At 39.4% G+C, this 24,079-nt stretch overlaps 1 protein-coding gene across 9 annotated transcripts in view; it reads right to left on the reverse strand.

Moving 5' to 3' along the window:
- Window positions 1-24,079, reverse strand: part of ESRRG (estrogen related receptor gamma) — a 382,468-nt gene that overhangs the window by 115,390 nt on the left and 242,999 nt on the right. For all 9 annotated transcript variants that reach the window (XM_042817747.1, XM_042817791.1, XM_042817764.1 and 6 more), the window contains one exon: window positions 4,884-5,299. In XM_042817747.1, the coding sequence (XP_042673681.1) occupies window positions 4,884-5,299 (416 nt within the window). The remainder of the gene's footprint in view (window positions 1-4,883; window positions 5,300-24,079) is intronic.

Here is a 24,079-nt window from a genome sequence, read left to right on the forward strand (position 1 = left end):
GAAAAGCTGTGAAGTCTAGCTTAATTTTCTTTGATTTCTTCCACAACAATATGGCATTCAATATTATTACAAGAGTTATCTTTGAGAGATGTAAATTAACTTTCTGAAGCCACTTCAGTCATGAGCAACTTAGAATCAAACTTATGTTGCCCATCTGAAATGTCATCTTGCCTGAATTAATATAGCTAGGTCTAACATCCCTGTTTAAAACCTCCTGATTATAACAATTTATTTATGGTAAAGCATTTGTAGATTTACAGATCAAATTGGTTCAGTAATGGGTAAAGAGTGGAAAGAAGGTTGAAAAGCCTGAACGCTAAAGGGATTAAAAATAATTCTGAATATTCAAAACAAGTGAACAAAGCACTCCTAGACAACATGAGCTTCACCTAGATCCTAGACTGGGCAGGATTTGAGGAAGACCACAGGAAACATACTTCTGCACAACTGCAGCACTGAGGGCTTTTAGGCTATCAGCATGAAATGAAATGGCAGATTTGGTCTAGTTCACATAACAGTACAGTGACCAAAATTATTTCCAGGATGGAATGTTTCTTGTTTCTGGTAGGAGATGTGGAGAGGCAACAACTTTCAGGGATAAAAGTCTTAAATGAGACAGCTGAAAGTAGGATTGCAAGGCTTCTTACTACTGATGCTTTATCCATCCTGTGTATAAAAAGAAGACTGCTAACCCTATATTTTTTCTCCCCAAAATTAACACATAAACAAAGGAACCAAAGGCCTATGACTGCAAACTATGCAAAAATATTTTAGCTTTTGCGGGGTATTCAAGGAAATAAAAATAAGCTGTGACATCTTTGTAGCACGCCTTACTAGGAAGGCAATATATCAATACTTAAGGCCTTTCACACTGCCTTTTCAAGTAAGTCTGAAGCCAATAATACTAAGGAGTGTAAAGACAATAATCCTGAAGAGCTTGAAGAAAGCTGTCTAGATGGAGGTCATTATTTCACAGAGATAAAGACTGAAATAAAACATAATAGTAAACTAACGCCCACAGTTCTTCTACTGAAGGCAAGAGAACTATTTCAGTCTACTTGTAGAAATGTTTAAGCTCAAAGGACTGAGTAATTACATATTATTAATGCAAAATATGTACTTACTAGTCTTTATAATAACTGCGCAAATAAAAATGATTGGGAATGTATTTACACTAAATATTCACTATAAAATATATAGTAAGTACTACAAGACCTCTGTACTGAACACAAGATTTTACACCCAGCTGACAACTGAAAATCCTTTTCGCTCTTTTTTTGTTGTTTTAATGAAAGCTTAGATTCAAGATAATACAATGAACAGCAAAAATTGTGGAGAGACCCTAAAAAAAAATATAAAAATCAATGGTCCTGTAACTATTTTTAGGCCATGCTATTTTCTACTATCCCTGATGCTAAGCCAATTTTGGAGAGATTTGGCTGTGTGTGTGTTTCTGTGAGACATCTGAAATCAGCCATCACGTAAATTATCCCAGAAGCAAACTGAGAGCTGCAGCTGAGGACAAGGCTGAGCAGAAAGAACATCCAGTTCTCTCAGCCCTTATATGTCACAAGAGGGGGCAGATCGTCATTAGATTTTGCTATGACCTCAGAATACACTGATTTTGCACTGTCAGCTGTTTCATGCGTGGATTTTGTTTTGTTATTGTTGTTGCTCTGGGTTTTGTTTTAAACCATGCAATTTCTATTTTTTGTTACCGATTTTTTATCATTATCTATGCATTCTTTCTCACAGCACCAAGTTTAAATATTTCCGTGCTATGTAAAACGATTTATATTCAGAATAGAAAAAATTCCTCTCTTGTAATTCAAGAAAATAGTCATTCCATTTTCCTTTTACTTTTATGAAAACAACTAGGGACTGCAAGAGGCACGAAGCAAGAGAAATCTGTCAGCCAGAAATTGACAGTTTTTGGACTGAATTTCTACCATCTGAAAGGGAATGACAACCTCCATTAGCTTTTAAAACAGGTGTATAGTCCACACTAGAGGGAAACTGAACTGTTTTAAGAGGCTACCCATATCTCGTGATGTGTTTCCTGCCTGCCTGCCTTACGTAAGCTAGCAGTGGTGAGCAGACACTGTGCCGGTTCTCTGAACAGCTGCCTGTGGCTTTCACCAACTGAGATCTGACAAGTCTCCCTTGAAATGGAAAGAATGGAAAGAATCCCATTGACTTAGTGGAAAGGGCATCAAGTCTGACATGACCACAAGATCTGCTTCACAGTCACACTTTGTCAGCTCAGCCTTGCTCTCACTGAAGCCAGGGCAGTTTTGCTCGTGACCTCAACAGGAGCAGCACTAATGTTCTGCAAGTCTAAGCTAATTTAGTAACTTATGAATGATAAAGCAAGAAAGGTCTGGTAGTGAAGCACTTGTTTTCACTGAATCTATAATTATTTACATATCACAATTAAATTATTAAGATTTAAAATAAGCAACTCTTAGTTAAGAGAAGCTATTCTTGCTTATAAGTGTAGTTAGAATATTTGACTCTCTTTACTCTGCTTTACAATCCTGTATTTACAAATTTCTCTCTTTTTTTCCTTTTTTCTTATTTGTGCTCATTCAGCTATCAATTTGCTTTAAAAACAAACAGAACAAGAATGTGCTATGAAGCAGCAAGCAAGAAAATGCAAGGGGAAAACGACCTCTACAAATATTAAGTTCTGTCATTTATAGCAAATCAGACTCAGGAGAATTTTTCCTCATGCAATCTCAAAGGCAGAACTTGCCCACTCAAACCATAAGAAGTAGCTTTATCTTATCTACTTCTTGTCATTTAACACAAATGATGGCTTGATTCACTGAAGATGCGTAGCTTCCATTATTTCGGATGGTATCTGAAAACTCTCAAGCCTGCATCAGTTGAGTCAGCACCTTTTCTGAAGAAGCTACCATGACGTTATGATGGTAACATACTTCCTATTCTTGGTATCTTTGTTACTGCTTTTCCATCCAATGCCAGGTTTTGCCTCACTGCATTTTTTTTTGGTCTTCACAGCACCATCACCTGCTGATGCAGCTAATGCTCTAACCCTGCTGAGATGTTTTGCGCAGCTGCCAGTTCTAACTTGAGCTTTGTGGCCAAGTCCAGGTTGCTAATCTGGAGAATGACGTCTCTGTCTTGTGCTTCCATGCCCAGAAACTTGCTGTCTGTGGTGTGGTGTAAAATTGCAGGCTATATATTACAGCCAGAAGTAAATGCTTTATTCAGTTAGAGATTTTGATGAATTTTCTCATGCTCAAAATACTACTAAAATCATCATGCATTAATTCAGTCCTGTAGAATAGCTATTACGCAGCAATTAAATGCCATTTATAAAATCAAAGTAGCTAGCTGAAGTTGCCACTTGAAATTTAGAACCCACAAATACAAATTCCTTCACTCAGAAGATTTTTGAGCTTTCCTGAAAATATTTTTGAAGGTCAAATGAAATTAACTTTTTTTAAAACAAACAAAAAACACTTTTTGAACCCAAGTAACTAGAAATTTCTGAATGTATGTTTATTTACTAATTGCAAACTTCGTAAAAATCAGCTCCATTATAACCACAGAGCTCTGCTGTTTCTTTCTGGTGGCAATATGGGCATCGTGAAATGCCTGTTTCATGCTGGTAAAAGGCCCAAATCCCCCAGAGTAGTGGATTTAGTATGCTTACAACAATTAGTTGCGGAGAGTAAAATGATAAATTAAAAAAATATATATATATCTTAGTAATGGCTAAATTTAAAAGAAAACATTATTTTTGTTTCCTAACTGTATATGAGATGTGGAAGCAGTACATTTTAAAAACTTTGATCAAATGTTTCAAATTTAGAGCCATGTGAAATTCCAAACTGGAACTAACTTTACTCTCCTTACTGTAACTCATTTTTAAAAAAGCAAAGCATACCACCAGGTTGCAGTGCCTTTCCTGAGGATTCCACGTTCTCAGCATCTATGAAAATCAAGCAGGTTTTATTGAGGAGCTTAATTTTGGACTTAGCAACCTAATTTTAGTCTCTGAAGTTTGAATTTAATTTAATGTGACACTATATTCCTGTACAGGCCAAGCTTGTCCTCATGTTCTTTAAATAAAGCACCTTCAATTTTACTTGAAAGGATGATATCTAAATGAAAGTAGAAGGTTATTTTGTCTCCACTGGTCCTGTAGCTAGAACAAGTTGTTGTGCAAATTATTCCATTCAAACTAATTTATGCCAAAATATGTGGCATATTTGTAACAGGTATCAGGAGCAGATTAACACAAGGTACTCTACAGAGACCAAAAGCTGTCAACTTACTGTCCTTAAAATGTGATCTTACAGGCCATTTGGTGAACCTGTTAAGGTCACAGTATATTGTATGGGTGAAAGGCCACTTTATTAATAGTCTGACACTAACAAAACACTACAGCATTACATTTTGTTCCATTCTAAAATGCACTAGTGGTTTGATAAAGATATACAGGATTTTTGTAGGAATTTAAGTATGATAGTGGTATAGCTAGGAGCAAAACCCATAAGCATAATCTGTGTGCACCACAAGGTGTGTTCAAGAAGTATCCATAACAACCTTAAAAAAAAATAATCACTTTTCTTGGCAGCATTGATGAGAATCCATGAGGAACTCCTTCAGAAAAAAAGAATTGAGTATGTACTGGATGGCTCTACTATTTTTGATAAGCAAAATAAACATAACAATGAGTTTAACCTGGCAGACCTCACGAGGCCCAAAGGGGCTTTTTCACAAGTAGCATCTGTAGGACCAAACTACAAAGAATCAGAAGCTATGGTTTGAAGTCGCAACATCATTTAATCAAGGACTGTACTGCTTCACTTTGAACAGAAGGAGGGAAAGATGTTTAAAGAACCACCAACCTTGAATTGTCCTCTTGAAGAAAGCCTTGCAGGCCTCGCAGGAAGCCACTCCATAGTGGTACCCTGATGCAATGTCACCGCACACCAAACACAGTCTTTTGGGCATCGAGTTCAGCATATATTCACATTTGGTCTGTGAATCTTCAGCGATGGTACTGGAGCAGTCATCGTACCGTTTCCTGACGGGCCCGTTGCCCCCAAGCCCCGTGGCTGAAGGGTAGAGGGGAGGTGAGTCCAGCCCATTCTGATGTCCATTCATGGTGGAACTGTAACTCCCGCTGGCGTCTGAGGAGCCACCGGGGCTGTGATGGTTGATGCTGTCCGTCAGAGAGGCAGGGCTCGACGGCTCCGTCTTGATGTACGACGAACAGCTAGAATCAATGTGTCGATCTTTGCTTGACATTCTGCAGAGAAGCCTGGAGCGGGGAGAGAGAGAAAGGAATCTGTGTATTAAAGACAGTGCTTGCTTGGTCTGCTCTGGAAGGGTTAGGGACTGCACATCATTCATTCATTAGTCAATACCTCTTGTTCTACATGAAGGTAATCAGCATAAGGGCACGACAGAGCTTTGTCAAAGCTCCAGACAGGCAGTAAACAAAAACTTTAAGAGACCAAACCCGTCTGTTGTCCCCTCTACCTGCCTCTTAGGATACCTGTCAACTTCAGATTGGCTCTAAATTCCGAACTTGTCATCCAGGGAGTCAAAACATCCTGAAATCCCACTAGATTACTAAAATATTACATTTCTTTTTCCACCAGTGCTTTTTGTTCTGTAAATTCTATCATTATCAGGGACAAGAATTTTCAAGTTTGAGCATATGTATATTTAGCTCTGTGATTAATATTTGTCAACACACTTGAATAAAACATATATCCATCATCCATTGAACTGATCTTAGAATTGAAGAGCATGTCTCCCACAAGCGTTTTTTTCTTTATTAATATTGCTTTATTATATATATAGCTATTTAGTAACTGAATAGCACATCAACTGGGGACTCTAACAAGTAATTAAGGCTGGACTCCATTTTCACAAAATCTAAGTGAAATGATTAATCAGCTCTGGCTGCAATTACTTTCTAGCCATTATCCTCAGACTAACCAGTAATAACTACGCCAGCATCCCATATATCTGCAGCTCTATAGGATCTGACATTTTACGTGTTCCATTCTTGGATTAAAGAAATATATTAGAGGAAATTTTAGATAGAAGTTTTGTCTTTCAGAAGGTGAGATTCTATCTCAGTTTTCACCTTTTCAGAATTAAGCATCTGAAACAAAACCATAAAATACTTGAGCCAGTAAATTAGTACTTTTTATAGAGGAAAAAAATCTTGTGCATTCTGTGCCCAGGTTTGATATTATTTTTAAATGCGTTTTAGAAAGATTAAAGAACAAAAATAATAATCTGAAAACTCTGAATCAGATACCATCTTCAATTTCTACAGCTGTGATTATGAGATCACAGTTGCAAATGGCCTACCCAGCATTTTCCTGACAGTAGCATCTGAAGCTGCCAAGTACAGATGACAGTTATGAGCATTTCTCTAGAATCATTTTCAGCAGAAATGCAACTACTCCATAAGGCCACCCACCTGGAGGTACAGACTCATGATTTCAAAGCAAGCGCTTGAGTACAGACAATCTGACAAAGTAACTTTCTCAAGTCAGTCTTGAGATTTCAACATCACTCATTCAACTTTTTGCATGTTAAATATAAATGTGTAAGTATTGGATGCATATGTATTACGTATAATTTTTACTTCAAGCTTGAGAATCAAATGGAAACTAATGGAAAACAGACATAAATCCAGAGACTTGTTGTATTTTCCAATGAGTGCAATCAAGATCAAAGCCTGACCATTCCTCACAAGTATTTGCTTAGAATAAGATTTACGATAAAAATCAGTGCCCATCAGAATTATTTAGGATCTCTCAATCACTGGACATTTTACTGGAAAATACTATTGAAAATAAGCTAGATGTGAATTCGGATAGTGGCCAGATTGATGTGCAGAAATCTCACCCCCCAAACTTAAAATCTGTACTTATTTGGGAAGGTGGAAGAAACATGCTATCTGGTGTCAGCAAATAAGCCAAGGAAATGGGAAGGTTAAAGCTGTGGAAATATCTTATTACACTGGACCACCTGCTTGTGTTGTCCTTTCCTCAAGAACTGGAGGGGGGGAAATCCCCTTGCCAGCCTGCGGTACCGTGTGCCTTTTCTTCTGCATCTGCTGCCTTGTAGCCGTCACTGTTAATGAGTGCTGTAATTAATAGATAGCTCTCTCTTGTCTCTCTACTTGCACTCCAGGCTAAGCACTTTTCTCAAGTCAACGTTTGAAAGAAAGCGGGTCGGCGCTGACTTACAGCAGCTCTGCAAATTCCTTTTAATTTAGAGCACTTACACCACCACTCCACTTATTACCTTATAATTACTGGACCGCTCTCACATACATTACGATCTTAGACTGGAGTTAGAAGTTATTAGGGTACTAAAACACGGTGTCGCACTGTCTCTCTCTCTCTCTCTCCTCTTTCTTTGACACAATTTTATACAGCCATGATTAAAATTATCAATTAACTTTCACGTTCCAACAACTTATTTTTTATATTGTTTCTCTTTACACTAACAGTGAGGTCCTTTTTATTGAATAAACAGGTACCTGGTGATTTTCTATTTCCCCTCCTGTCAAAACTCCACTGGACAAGACTCAAAAATAAAGTAAGAGACCTGTTGCGTACTGTCTCTTGCGCCCGGTTTGATGGCACATTCTTGTCTCTCTAAACTCTCCTTCTGCTTTTTTTTCTTACTTGCACAATAATAAGCTTGAAAGTCACCCTCCACTTCCTAGAAAAGCCATTTGCAATTAATTAGTTGTCCAAATGTATTGGCTTTAGCCAGTGCGGAAGCGGCTGTCTCCACTTGAAGCGGTCAGAACCAAAACGCGGTCACAGTTTTGTGAGCATGAACACACACCAGAAGCTCTGCGCAGGCTGAAGCTTGCCTGCTGATGCTCCTGGAGCAGTGCTTTCTGGTGCTGACCAAAACATGGCTGCATCAAGCTGCAGCTTCCAAAGCACAGGCCGGCCTGCTGCAGGATGGCAAGGTAAGGCCAATAAAATGTTAACCTTCCCACGGGAAGCAGAAAACACCAGTCAAGGTCTCAAGGAGAGAAGGTTTCTCTGACCTAGAGCAGGGAGCCAGGGAAAGGGCTGTGTACCCATGGGTAGCATCAGCATCCATCAACCTGCTCTGCTGCTGCCGCACCGTGGCTGAAGAGGCTGAGGAGGCCCTTTGTAGATGGCAGCTGGGGCCACCAGTGCATCACCAACCCAGCGCCTGGAGTAGTGCCTGGGCTACAACCCCTCCCTCTGCTCCTCCTAATTACTACTTAGCTCGTTACCCTGAAGAATTCCTAGACACCACCACATTATAGTCTAAAACTACAGTCGGAGCTTAATTCTCCCTTCCTCTCTCTGTCTGAAATTCTACAGCTCTATTATTCAAGCCTGAAATATTCACAACTATCTATAAATTCAATTGTCAGCCGGTGGATTTTATTCTAAACCTCACTTCAATCTAAAATTAGAGGCACTAAAATTCACATTAACTCTAAGAGGAATGTAGTGAATAAGACTTTATTTCAAAAGAACACCTTTTTGTCAGAAAGAGCTATTTTCAAGATGATGGCTTTATCTGCATTCAAAGAGAATAAGCGCAATTCCACATTGTGCTGTTAATGCAAAATTTTTAGGTCACATTGGATTAATAAAAATCTAAATTTAGTTAAGGTTTATGAATAGAAATAACATGTGTCATATAAAAACGTGCAGTATTTATTTTAAAGCCTTGGTGGGGTTGTTTTTTTCCTTTACTATATTTTAAGTCAAAGCCACAGCAGCTCCAGGGAAGTTTTCAAACAACCTGGAAAGCTCGGGTGAACTTCGAAGAACTGCAGGGAAAGCAGCTGATGGGCTCCTGAATCATTCCACATTTGCACGCACAAGGAACTACACAGAGTGCTGCAAACTGTTAGTAATACGCAATATGTAGTACAACTCCTCATATCCTTTCTAAATTCGCTTCCCAACTTATGTCTTTGAGCGAGACCAGAAGCCAGTTTCTGCTGGCAGAAAGGGAAACCAATGGAGTACTTCAAAACCCAGCCCAGCTTCAAAATGGCCTAACACAATAGCGAACAAATTGTATGCCGTATGCTTATGGAAGGTTGAATACATTAAGAATTCATTAATGCAATCACATTCGTATTTCCATCTACCTGCCACATTGCTAATGATATTGACAGCGCTGACACTAGCTAAATCAGTATCAATATACAAGCAGAGTGCAAAAATTAACCACATTTGATTAGAGCGTATAGCCTTAAAAAAAGAAAGCCTTCCCGTTCAAGTCATATGTGCCCGTGCGTACAACTGGTTCAGGAAATTGTTCTTCCCTTACTGTCAATGCCTAAAGGAGGTCAGAAATCCAAGACAAGACTTCTTAATCTGCAAGCGTACCTCAGGAAAAATAAGCTCTGCTTACAGTATCATTCACTATTTCAGTGCTGTACTGGTGGCTTCAATGAGTGCAGTAATTAGTCACAATAATTACAGTGAGCACCTTTATTATACAACAGCACAAAAGCCCACTTTCACCTGCACATGAAGTTTTCAGTTCTTCTCTTGAAAAGAGAATTGTTCCACTTCCACAAAGGCCAGGCTGTTACCAGCTGACATTTTTAGTGACGGCTACTGGTGGGAGCAGCAGCAAGGCAGATGTCATTATGCATACGTAGGTGCTCTGTGCATTAACACGGCCATCCATCTGATGTCTCCCAGCATGGTCCTCTAACCCATATGCATGCAGACCCAAAACATCTCACTTTGTTATCCTCACCTTTTGGCTGCAAAGAACCATTGCCTATAAGCAAGTGCATGTGAGAAGCCTACAGCAGGCTACAGAGTGAGGGATGGAGCCCAGCTCCTTGCTCTGACCATGAAGACCACACTTCCTCTCATAAACCATGCTCACTTTCAGAATCTGCACCAAAATCAATAGGGAGCAGCAAGACACTGCAGTCATTCCCACACCTGTATCTCTGAATGCAGGAGGAGAAGAGATCTGCGTGGAAAGGAATGGCAATGCAGCATCTCGCACAGATGCCTGTAACACCCCAAGCAAGTCCTGTACAGGAGCCATGGTGCAATCTCAGCCATGCTGCTTCACATCAAGCTTTTTTTTTTTTTTTTTTTTTCCTCCAGCTAATTGCACTTCACTAAAGTGGCAAAATGCGAATTACTTAGGAGGAAAATGGGCACCAGCTGCTATTGTCAGAGAATGGAGATGCCAAAGAAAAGGCAAGTGACTGAATGAAGTGTCATGTCAGAAATCAACGGTGCAACGTGTGATTTGAGAAAACATGACTACTTTGCAGAGACAGGGTGTCATTATGGCATCACAGTAATACGGTGCTTTGACAACTGCTGGCTCTAACATATCATCATTGCATTAAGGTGCACTGGCTTAGTTGGGGGAAGGAAGAAAAAGGATTTCTTTTTTAATAAGAAATATTCTAAGGTCCACTTGGTTAACCTACTGGATGAGATCATTAATTGCAACTATTGTTAATCTCATTCTGTGCATGCACAAATAAAACTATCACTACCTAGTAGGTCTTTGTTAATAAACACCCATGTACCATGTACAACCATGCAGTAAGATGTTTTGCACAAAATGGAATAGCGGTGGCTTTGTATTTATAGACATAATTTTTTTTTAACCATTGAATTTGTCATAATTTCCCATAATTTCTTCTTTCATTTCTGTTTTCCCGAAGCCCTCACCACCTCACCGTGGCAAGGCGAAGCACCGCAGCAGCTGCTGCAGTCAAAGAGGCAACACCACCTGCAGCCCTCACTGAGCTCCCAGCAGCAGCGACAGAGGAGTGCCCAGAACTGCACCGGCCTGCAGGCAGCTCAAGCTCTGCTGCAGCACTCACTGCATGCTCACTGAGCAAAGCAATCCAAGCCTTCTCATTTGCGTCTCATCAGAGCCTGTTTTCTAGGTTGCTTTTAAAAACAAATTGTTCAAGGAATTTGCAACACCTTGGAAATGAGGGGGGAACTATTTTAACACCCCTCCTTCTAGGTATAAATATTTGTTATTGCTTGCCTTTTTATTTCAAGCTGATTCCCTCTGCTTCCTGGTTGATAAACTTTGTTAACAAGAAGGAAATGATCCTGAGATACCCCAATGTGTTGCATATTATCGCCGCTGACAGCTCCTGCATTTAAGGCTTACATCTGATGCAACAATGCATACTACTATCATTTATCTTTAGCTCATTTCCTCGTCCCTATTTCCTCCGAGGGTAAACATCTCTTGTTTAGAGCTCTTAATACTGCAAGTGAGCAACTGGCAAATCAATAAAACTCTTAAATGCATAATAATACTGCGTAATTACTTACATGATGTTTGCATAATTAACTGTCTGAGGTGTTCCATGATATAATGGATACTCAGAGTACGGAATAACCCATAAGCCTATAAAACACATAGTGTTTATATGAACAGAAATTACGTTTAAAACTCTCATTCTAATAATCCAAATCAGGCCCTGGCACTATATGACAAAAAGCCTTTCTCTCCTGCCAAGCCTAAATCAATTCTTATGGCATTACTTCGTAACTAACACGATATTTCACTGATGATGACTATTATCCTGATTACTAGGAAGTAATGTAGTAACAGCAAAAATACTTAGATTAAACAAACTACTGCTATTTAATCAATATTATTGAGACAAACTAAGTGTTTTAATAAGTCTGTATAGATGCACTAATGCAGGTTTAATTAAATGCACCCTTAGATGTGCACAAGCTCTGCAACCTACAGCTCCTATGATTTGACAGACTGGAACATAACTCTTCTGAATTTAAAAGCAGAAGCACTTAACAGCCAACAGCATTTAAATCCTTCCATGCTACAGAATGACTGTTCTTTTCATCAGGTACTTTTTGGGGAACAAAAAGTGAACAGAGAAAAATAATTAAAGGCCTTGCACCTTTGGGCCAAAGCACCAGACACCTGAAGAGGTGCCAGTCCTCAGTAACAAAGCTGCCAGTGCATCCAATATACGGCACTGAAGCGCACACCTCCAAACAAAAATTTCTCCAGCTGAGAAGTAAAAAATAAAGCTGAGAGGAAAAATCGCAGAACTGACCTTTATGTTTGCACACATGTAAGCAACAAATATCCTATCAGCTGTTATGTGCTACAAACAGACCACCGCCACAGAAAGCTTCCTCTGGAAAAGACCAACTCCTACAAATGTTGTCTCCTTCAAGTAGAGATGCTCTTTTCTATATGCTCTGATGAATCAGCTTACAAATATTAAAAAAAAAAAAAAATAAAAAAATAAAAAAAATAAAAAATACTGAAAGGAAGACAACACAAGAAGTGGGTAGCACTTTACACTGAAAGCATTCTGGGAGTTCCACAGAAGAAGAACATATAATATTGCCTACGTATATATACACACCACAGTTATGACACATATATGTCATTTTAGACATATGACTCAACTTAAACATCAGTAAATACTTCATATTTCTACTTGATTTTCAGGTTTCTCTTTTCTCCTGTTTCTAACACTTCCACAGTTAGACCAGGGCTGGTTTTTTTTTTGCATTTACTGCTCACTACAACACAAGATTTCAGACTCACCATCCCCTGCTGACTGGCCCCTTGCATCCTAACAACCCCAGCTGTGCTGCTATGGTACATACAGTGGCTCACATGACACAGCTCTTCACAGCCTGCACACAATGTGTCAGAGTTCCTGTGCCCAGGTTGCAAGAAAGACTGTGATGTGACAATTAGAGAGACGGCCAAGCCTGACCATATGAAAATCATTCTACTGATCAGAAGAGTTAGATTTTATCACTCCATATTTTCAAACTGCAAACTAACGTTTTCAGTTTGCAGCACATACTGGAAAGGAATGATGTCTCTGTTTAGGGAACCTGGTGTTTTCGGTGCTGAAGCCCCAACGCATGGAAGATGCGCTCCATGGGAGCAGGTGGAACCCACCTGCTGCCTCCAGCCCAAGGGATGAGGTAAAGTGTCAAGGAGTCATCTGATCATTAATTGTCAAGATTCTTTTCTTATTAAGAGAAGTCAACTAAAGTAGCAAACAAAAATAGAATGCTACATTCAGCTACTTCAAGGGAGAAAAATACAAAACTATGAAAATATACAGGGATTTATTCAAGAACGTAACAGGCTTTCTAAAGAGGGATTATTTTGAAACGATTACAGCATCAAAAGCAGTTGCTCGGCCCAGTCAGTAAGCCAGTACCACAGATCAGACACATACAGCTGCCACTCAGCACTTCCCAAAAGGAAAAAAGATGACAAAAAATGCCTTTAGTCTCAAGACACATTTTGTGAGATTTTCCCCAATTTCTGTCAGCATTTTCCTTCCCTCAGAGAGGTAGCGCGTAGGTGTGTGCATGCCATGTACCTGCCTCCTACCCAGCTCCTCTCTGTGATTTTCTCTGGATCTATAACAGGAGAATGATAATTTGCTAGCCAAATTGCAGGAGCAATTAGAAAGACAGTACCAGGAATAGCAGCAGGGAGCCAGAGCTTGGAGGGCTCAGGACTCAAACTTTGCAGGCAGCGATCTTCTCTCTGCCCCAAGCCCAGCCATCAGCACCATTCCCCCCCATGCGGCCACAGAGCTCGGGGAGCTGGGAAATGGCGTTTGCCTGCAATCAGCCTTTAAGTGAATGTTTGTCCCAGTGTGCTACACCATGCTGTCAGCTAGCAGCGGGGAGCCGCCGAGTTGTTACTACATTTGATTTGACTGCCAGTAGGAAGCTTTATTTCTACCAACTGTTCATTGCCAGCTCTATGGATCTTCTCTAACTTTGAGAGATTATTTTTTTTTCAAATATAGTCTATTATTTCGCTCTGAGTGTATGGCAGGAGAAGCTCCCCATCACTGTGCATCACAGCAGTCTCTCCACTTGTACTTCCTGCCACAAACACCAAGCAGTAACTGTATTAAGGCACGTGTAGTGTGTTCCTGGCACACACCAGGGAGGCAATTTTTACAAGTGAACACCCAAAGGGGAGGCGCCACAATGGATATTTACGTAAGCAAACCAAAACAGGGCAATTTCCTTCTGATTTTTTCCTGAGAAACGTGGGATTACAGACTGGTGGATAAGACATGAAGAGAAGCCAACGAGTTTTCCTTCCCTAGGGACTCTCCTGGTCTCCACACGCTTGCCAGCAGAGCCTTCAGGAAGGTTTGTGTTTGCTTGTCTATTACTCACATCTATCCCAAAAGGTTTCTCCTCCATCAAACAAGATCCTACAACTTTAAGCGTTGTTTACAAAGCTTCCTCTCCCCACACAATAATGATGATTTTGATAATTAGGATCTAATTATAATGGATCTGACAACAACTTCCAACAACGAAAAGCATCTTTAGAAAAATGAAAGCATATGCGTGAATAGTGCAGGGAGGTGGGGCAGGGGGAGAAATACATTCCTGTGAGACAGGCTGAGAACTCAGCCTGAATGGAAAAGTAATTAACACTAAAGAGCTAAAACTGTAATTAAAGAAAATTTCATTAAAAGGAGGCAGGTGATTCCACTTTCCTAAATATGACAAGGTGCTGTATAAAAATAAAACAGCAGCCGCTTTCAGTGCGCGGAGCAGGAAAGCCGTGTCTTTAACCAGATCAAATTCTGGAAATTGGCTGTCAAGACGGGATTGTTCTGATTTATACCCGTCTATCAAGCGTATGAAAGAGAGAGACAGGAGAGGAAAAGAAGCAAGCTGCTGTCGCTTCCATTCGCAAAGCACCTTTAATTTCCACGGCACCATCTGTTACCAAATCTAATTCACATTCCCTCCTAATCTGGTTTAGTTCCGTAATACTAATTCTTCCACTACTCTTATGGACGTTGCTCTCAATAAAAAGCTTTGGTTCTGGGCTGGTAAAAAATTGAATATTACACAGTTAAGGTTCTGGTGACTTAAGTGAAGCATGTTGTCCATTAAAATGCACTCCTGGTAAAAGGATTTGCTTCCAGTCAGCGCAGGGATCTGGAACTGCTCTTGTTTGAGAGCAGCAGCCACAGGGGGGTGGGAGAGGGAGAGAGGGGGAATAAGGGAGAAAGCACAGCTGATGATAGGAAAGTAGACTGGGGATCTGAAAGCAAAGGTTGTCATAAAATACAATCGTTGTCAAGTTTAGTCACTTTCAGTACTGGCTATAAAATCACTTTGTCACGCTCCCGTATTGGAAGCTTGGAACTGTATTTTTGCTAAGAAAACTAAAAGTAGTGAAATCTAAGATGGTAGGGGAGGGAGGGGGATGAGGAAAAATACTTCAAAATTATGAGAAGAAAATGTCTGCAAGACACCAACAAGTGAGGGACAAAAATTCCAAAGTGATTTAAAATAGTCTCCCGAATAGCCACAGCCTGAGTCTTAGCTATGTGAGGGTGACAAAAACCTTGCTCATTTTTGCGGGATTTTGCCTGGGAATAGAGCAGAGCACCGACCCTTCCTGCATTGCAGCCAATCCAGAAAGGCAGCTGGGGGCTCTGCTGCTGCTAAGGTGATTGGGCTTGCTTCGTGGTTAACACCACATTTCTAAACATTTCTACCAGTTACACTTGTACTCATATTGTGCTAACATTTATTAACAATATCCAACTTATACAAACTGATCTTAATGCAGATCCTGAACTGCATTTTCAGAGATTTCTGTATCCTATTATCTCCTTTTCATGGATGAAGGGACAGTGAAGAGTTGCTGAATGCTCCTTTGCCAGCTAATAAACATGGCGTAGGACAGAACTGAGGTTCTAGAAAATCCCAATCCAACGTATTATTTTTTTTTGCCCCTTGTTGCCATTTCTTTCATGAAACCACAACTTAGAAATAAAACTTTGTACTTCCATTAAAGGAACTTGCCTTGAACTTCCAGAAATGAGACTTTGATTATTTCTACATCGGTTTTTCTATGAGAGAATATTATTTTAAGGTTGAATATATCTAAATTAAATCTCCGCATACATCTACATTAAAATGGTTACTTTCCTGTTAAAGTACTTCTTTGTGTGCATGGGTCAAAAGCCTACTAGAGGGGAATAGACTCTGACTCTGAACCTATGAAAATTTTTAGTAGCTAATGGTGTTATCCCCCAGACCAACTTGTGAATTCAGAAAGCCTAAGGTCCTGATACTCCGATAAACAAGATGCCACTGGTATGCCACCGTAACCTACTGCATCCAGAAAGAGCCACACTGATACTGAAGTACTCAGAGGGCGTAGCAGCCTATACTTTTTTGAGCATTTGTGTGACTTGAGTCCTACCTGTAAGCACCAATTTCTATTTCTACACTATATCTACATCCCTTAAGATTTGCCAATGAAAACACTAAGAAAAGCTTAATCTCTTTCTTTCATTTTTTTTTCCCCTTTGTTTATCTATCTTGACTCTGGAGGCTCTGGAAATTAAGAGTAAGTAAAAATATTTGGGTACACTACTGATAACCAAAGCAGTCACATGCTGAAATAAATCAGAGAATTTACAAAAGCAAAAATCTATTCAGGTTAAGTCCCTTCTAGCCTGCCTTGGATCTTAATGTGTGATTACAGATTTTTAAAAATAAATAAATAAACCTTTGGCTTTTCACAGTTCCTCGTTCTTCACATATTGCTATGTGTAACTTAAACCTACTTAGCCACTGGGTTTACACATCAGAGCATTGCCTCTGGATACAAGCAGCAAAGGTCAGCAAGGAAGTAGCCAGTGCAGCTTTCACTTTCCAAATGTTTGCATGACTGCAGCAGGTTTGCAGGATGACATTTTCACCACGTCCTGATAAGGTTTCAACTCTTTTACCCTTAGCTTTCTATTTTGCTAAGGGTTACAGGAAGAAAAAGAAAAAACATCTAAAGTAAGAAACGTTTACTAGACTAATTATTACACTCAGAACAAGAGTGCTGCTACTTGCAATTGCAAAGCAATCATATCAATATTCTGCAGTTACCAAATGCTTAACCCATGGTCATCTCTTGGGTAAGAATTCACCAAGAGATTTGCCTAAGCAAAGCTTTACAAGAACAGCCATACATTAACTACTTCATACTACACACTGCAAATGGCAGTTACATTTTGATGACAAATTAGCTTTCATTATTTCATCAGTATAAAGTCTGGATCAAATACGTATTCTTTGTAGATCTAAAATTTCTGCTTAAGCCCACTGTGTTTAAGTAAGCAAGGAAAGAAAGAAGGGCTTGAAGAAAGCATTACGTTCCACCAGTAAGACAACTGAGCACACGTGAGCCCAAGAAGTGCTGGGCCTCACCAGTTCTAATGCAAGTTTGAGATTATCAGCCCTAGTCAGTTAATGGGAGCTTCTTCACAAAAAGAATGGCCTGAACTTCTAAAAAAAAACAAACTAACAAGTTATGACTGCCAAGATAACACCAACACACTGAAAGCTTTAACGGCCCATAGATGGAAACTTATGGAGAACAGCGCAAACACCAAAGGGAGGCCGGTACCCACTGCCAGCTGCACAATGGGACGTCATCTGAAACGTGTCGCAGGACAACAAACAACAGCAGCATATGATGGGGGTGACTGGCTGGCAGTACACTGTAGGGGCATTGCTATCCTCCACGTTTTACTAAATACGAGAGCCCAAGATCCACGTTGGGGTGATACAGCTAAGAATGCTGTAGAAGTGGAAAAATACAGCAACAGTATGCAGTACATCACTGCTAAGATAATTACTTATATAAAAGTTGGCATTCTTAGGACTTCCAACCTGTAGAGATGAAATTTATATATCCAAAGAAGACATAACAATAACCTGTCAGCCTGTGGTGATGGATACGTTTTTAACCCAAATGACCACAATCTCCAGTATACCTGTCATAAAGAGACATACCAAAAAAATGAACTTTCATAATTCTTTAACTTGAAATGGAAAAAAACACAGTAAGTGGCTCATTCCAGTGGACAGATGGACAGGCAGTAGGAATATAAGTATGAATAAAAGGCACTGTTCCTTCACTAATGCTATTTTCACTTGCTACGTACTGCAACTCAGATAGGTGCAGTATTCCTTCCTCTGACAATTCAGATATACTTTGCACAATAACAGACTGCAATAAAGACTAAGCAGCATATTATGCTGCTCAGATATCATTTGAAAGCAATAATTTGTAACAAACTAGGACAGATGCACTACTTCAGGTATCTCTCATTAACCTGAGGCACTTTCCCACAAAGGCTTCTTATTCTTAATTTCACTGCTACCAGGAATGAGTATCTAAATTGTATATTTTAATTTCTAAAAGTTCACACACAAAAAAAAAAAAGAAAAAGAAAAAAAAAGAACACTGACAAAAATCAAATAAATGCATCAGACCCCTCTGATGCAGAAGGGAAAGCAACACACAGCCCTCTCACATCCCCTCCACTCACCACACAAACATATCCACACTACACACTCTCCACAAATTTTACCAGGCTTGCATTCTTCCAGGGGCAAAAATGACAAAGAAATTTAACTAAGTTAATTTTAAGTGTCGAAAATGTAGGCAGACTGCTCAGTTATTTAATTTTAAAAGATCTTCATTTTCCCATCTGTGTTATGGCAATTTTATTACACATTCGGCAAATTTACAGTAACAAGATGTTCCCCTGACAAATTAATCACTTTCCAAGCATTTTATCATATAAATAAAATATCACCTCAAGAGAGAAAATCAGCTCAATCAGTTGATTTAACCCATCTTTCGGGGAACTCGTCTGAAACAGATTGAACGCATTTTTTCTGAAGAGGGACTGCACACCTCCTCCTGGACTCACAGCTCATATGGTGCGGATTTTTTCAGAGGAAAATCTTTAAGGCTAGTGAATGGCATGCAAGTTTCTCGTAGGAAGAGCCACTGTGTGGCTGCAGTGACAGACCTCTACCAGGAACAGGAAAGGAGGAGGCACTGACCTTAAGGGAGGCACTACACTTACCCTAGCAGCACTGTTATCTATTTCAGCAACACTCCTGTTCTACAGCAATCATAATATAATAGCCAAATATATATACCATACACATAAAGAATAATCTGCTCTATTGTTTTAGGAATCTCATAATAAAATAATAAAACTAAAATTCCAATCATTGTTGCAGCTGATCAAATCTGGTTGTTGTTTGCTTTTAAAATTTCCTCAGTGCTCTCCACTCATTGTGGAAAGCAAATTTTGTTTCTGAAAGGCAACGTTAGAGATATCACATGTGAGCAGCAGAGAAGGGACTTCAAATCCAGTTTTCCCAAACTAATCCTTAAAACAACTGGCTGCCTTTCTGGAGAGAATCTGTCACTGAAGCAATTTAACCTCAGTGCCACTTAACCTCTCTCCCCTCTTCCCCCGCTCCATTCAGGGGCTGCCAACAAGCAGAAACATGAACCAAGAGGACTGGTTAATGCTCTGTTAATGTTATCAGAACCTAAAGCTGTTAGAGATAAAAAAAAAATAAACTTCAGACAACTTTCTTACTCTTCACCAGGAGTTAACAGCATTATTTCCTTTTTCCTGTATCAATACAGGCATTTTGTAATTATTCACACATTTAAATAAGCCCTTTTGCCAGAGGAGCCACCCCACCAGACAACACAGATACTTAACTCCTGTAACATATTTACTTACTCCTGTAACATATCTTGTGAGATATTTACAATATTTGCAGCAACAAAGCTGTAGGTGCTGAGGAAAAAAACAATTCACATATCTAGGCAGCCTTTTTATCTCCTTCCACTTCCTCAGCAAAACACTAACAAAGCCCAACTACTAACTTATATCATATGAATACACAATAATCTACAAGCAAGAGAACAGCACGATTTAAGGAACACTATCATACAGCAACATAAGTGCTAATATTTGCTACTTAGCCCATGTAATTTATAATGCCGCAAATAGTCATATTAAAACTACAGTTCTATGGTTCTACAAGGCATTAGCATTAAAAGCTACAAGGTCTGTATAACCCTGAATGGCTTAGGTATTAGCAATTAGGAACTTTCAGATGAACAACTAAAAATTTACATACAGCGACAAAATTTCATATCCTACATGCACCTTTTACCTGCCAAAATATTCTTGTTTGAAGGACTTTCTAAAAAATTACTCTGGATTCATGAAACACAGTGGAACATTATCTCCTGCAAAGTATTCTGACCACAGGTCAGAGCAACTTCAAATCTCTAAATGGATACTGGGAAAAATGAAGTGAAATAGTTTTTAATCTCAGACTTTTATTTGGGGGAAAAATGTTGTGTTTTTGTGCAAGATGCAGGAGAATGAGGTCAACTGAAAAGGCTTATTATCCACTGATCCTTTCCTCCAAGTACCTAGCTAGGAAATTTATTACCTGTAACAAGTGACCTATGCGTGCAGGTTTTGCAGGGTCAGATCCCAAGAATCAGTGTTTCATTTAAGGAGCAGTTTCTGCAGCTATCACTAGAAAAGAAGGCAGTCTACATGCAAAGTGTGTGCCATAGGAACCTTTCTTTCTTTTTTTTTCTAATGTAAGAACAGTTAAAATACTGTTTATTGTTTACAAGTCAAAGGAAAATACTCTGTTCTTATCCATTACACACAAATTGACCATGTTTGATCTAAACATAATTAAAAGCAATGTTTTCCTTAAGCACAGAAGTTTAAGCACTGGATGACAAAAAGCACAAGGAGAAGCAGCTACTTTCTCCTCAGTTACATCTTTAGAGGTGAGCAAAATTCAGTGAGTTAAGTGACATCATAACACAGCTCAGAATCCAGCATCCTTCTAGGCAGTAAAGGCCCAGGTGCCAGTCCACCCACTGTGGAAGTAGATGAATTTGATTCCCTACAGTAAACAATTCCTTTCAAGATTCAGCTCACCTGGTTACAGGACCTATCCAGCACTTTGTAACAAGTCATAGCCATTCACAAAAAAAAAAAAGGGCAAATCTTTCAGACCTCACACAGGGCAGAAGGCTTTGGGATAAGATGCATCCTGTGCAAAACATTGGATCCCTCGCTCCTTATTTAATTAATTCAGTCAGTATCTAAACGAAGCCAAGTGTCTTCCATCGAAACACCTTTCACAGCCTGCTGATAGACTTGAAAAATTCTGTATATGGCATTGAGATACTTAGGACTTAATGTTTGAGATGAGCAGAATTCTTCCTATTGGTCTTTCGATTAAAAATTTAAGTCTTGTTCAGAAAGTCATGTCCTTGCAGTTCTGAAGCCACTATTCTTGTATACATTGTAGAATATTTTCATGCTTTTTCCTTCCTGTAATTGTTTCCTGGTCCACCACAGAACATATACTGTACACCTAAAATCATTTAGCATAGAGACAATCTAAATAGAGGACAAGTATTCAAAGTTCCAGAAAGTTAAGATACTTAAAAGCAGCCTCCAGGATCTCAACTTTCGCAAACAAAACCTCTTCAGTCTGAGGAAGATACAGGACACAGAACCTTTCAATTTGAAAGATAACAAAGTGGATTATCAGTTAGTTACACATGCCAGTAGGGTGATCCATTACCATGGACCTTCTACCGAAAGTACAAGATGTTGCCTTAATAGCAGCTACAGCCTTATTGGCTTAAAAAAAAACGTAAAAAGGGTTTTGCATGTGAATTGAACTTAATAGGTTTGACATGGACTAACCTTAAAGAATCCAATCCACTCAAATCCCTTTGAAGGCTGCAGCTGAATTTCATGCAAATCTTAGGGAAGTAACCAGGCTGCTGGGATTTCAAGATGCTGCACGCCTTTCTTCTGCAGATCTAAAACCAGGCAAAACAATGGAGCGAAACCCTCCCACAGTTTCAAGGATTCCTCTTAAGATGATCCTGTTTTTACTCCACAGCTGAGGAAAGTCAGACATTTAAAAGCAGAAAGCAAGAACAACCTCACATCAGCAATGTATCCAAGTATGAATCCAATCTTTTCATTTTTCAAACACAGCATTACAGTAAGCCAGTGCTTTCTGCATTAAGAAATAATATGACATTAACCACTAACATTACAATGTTCAGAATAAAATGATTCAGAAGAATTCCCTATATTTGTATCTAGAACTAATAGATTGTTATATTTTCTAAAAATAAGCAATAAATAATCTACCATAAACTTTCTGGTGGCCTTTTTTAAGAATCAAGCAGCTACTAAACAGATCTGTTTCTTTTTCAAGGCCACTGTACCATTACTGTTTGCTCACCCCCATTTAAAAATCACCAAGAGATTTTTAATGTTCTACTCATGTTTCTATAAACACAAAGGCATATGTACTTCTGTCTGTAAAACAATGTACACACTGACAGCTGGAAAACTGTTTGTTGACTGGGTTTAATCTTCACCTGATATACAGAAGAGAAAAAGGGAAAGGAGTATTTGTCAGCTGCTTTTCCTCTTAGAACAGAGTACAGATGACTAAAAATGTAACTAACTATAACCAAATCAAAACCAAGCAGTGCATCTAAAGCACCAACTACGCAAAGTACTTATAAATTCTTGGTTAACAAAGGGCACAGAAAGCCCGTAGAGGAAATATTTTATTTCTGCTAAATTAATACCTAAAAGCATTACATTTCATCAGTTTCACTTTGGTTTTAAGTCCCCAAAGATTCTCCTTCTGAAACTGGCTATATTTTATGCACAAACCAGGCTGAGAGCTATCTAAATCTAGATAAAACTCATTGGCTTGTAATCTTCACAATGATCTATACATCTAAATCTATATGCAAATCAAATGCTCTCATGCATTAACACATTCCAAAGCATCGAGGAGTAAGAGAGTGCTTTCTCCCTCTTGAAGCCCCCCTCCTTTGCTCCTCTCCCCCTCTCTTTATTTACACGAGCTACCTAAATAATTCACACTGCCTCCTTTTCAGCCTGAACGTTCCTCTGTTGAAGCCTGCAATGAGCTATTGCAGTAACCAGATGGACACATGAATGCAGCAGGTGGGACAGATGGCAGACCGCCCTGTCTGACGCTGGCTGCCTCAGCTTGGACGGCCTTTTCCTTCCAGGTACATTATCCTCAGCGTAGCAGAAAGCAGGATGCAGAGGTGAAAAAAACATTTGCCTACAATACTATGGGAATCGGTTAAATAAATGACGAGATGCATATTTAGTTTAAACCAAAATGCCATTTACAGAAAGTGTGTGTATGAAGCACTGCCTCTCCTCCCACACCAGAGCAGTGTGTCCCTATTCCCAGCAAGCCTGAGAGGTGCACAGAAAGCAAAATATGGCTGAAATCTTAGAAAGATCTTAAACTCGTGACCTCACAATTTTGACTGCTTTAGTAACAACAACAGAAAAAGCCCTCCCTTTTGCAGGTAAATGTATTTTGTTGGAAGGGGGGGGGGGGGGGGGGGGGGGGGGGGGGGTGTTTTTTTTTTTTTTTTTTTTTAATATTAATCCATGAACTCTATTGTACACAGTCCCAGTTTTTAATTTTTAGTAGCTATTATACATATAGTGACAAGCTTCATCTTCTACCTGTGTAGTATGCATTCCTTGACTGAATTTCTTCTGCACCCCACTTCAGGACACATAAAACTAAGAGCTTGTTACAAAAGATTAGGTAGGTCTAGCAAAGAAATTCAACTGAAAGCTGAAGCAGTAAATTTCTCTTTGACTTCAAAAACAGACATTTTAATACATTGCCTTCCTCTCTAGAAGAGTGAGCAAAACATTGTGAAGAAAACAGCAAGGGAAGAAAAAACAACAAGCTTTTCAATCTAGAGCGCTGACTCGATGTATTAATTGAAAAGTACTGTTTCAAGAACAATTTTTAAAAATCACATTAGAAAATATACTAAAAAATTAAGCAGTCAGCTAGATGCTGCATGCAACCCTCTGCTGCCCAGCTCTGTCCCTCCCAGGCCTTCTCCCACCCCTCCTGCTGTATGTCAATGACAGCAGCTCGTGCTGCTCCCAAGCCATCTCCCTCCCTTTCACACTGCTTTTCACTCTACCTCCTTTTCATTAAATACACCTTCTCTGAACTGACACAGAGGAAACCACCCACCTCTCCTTCAAATGCCTCCCCGTGGTAGATTTCTGCTGATGTACAAGAAA

Source organism: Centrocercus urophasianus, unplaced genomic scaffold, assembly GCF_019232065.1.
Source record: "Centrocercus urophasianus isolate 14NV4802_14NV808 unplaced genomic scaffold, USGS_Curo_1.0 seq_10, whole genome shotgun sequence".
Taxonomy (NCBI): domain Eukaryota; kingdom Metazoa; phylum Chordata; class Aves; order Galliformes; family Phasianidae; genus Centrocercus; species Centrocercus urophasianus.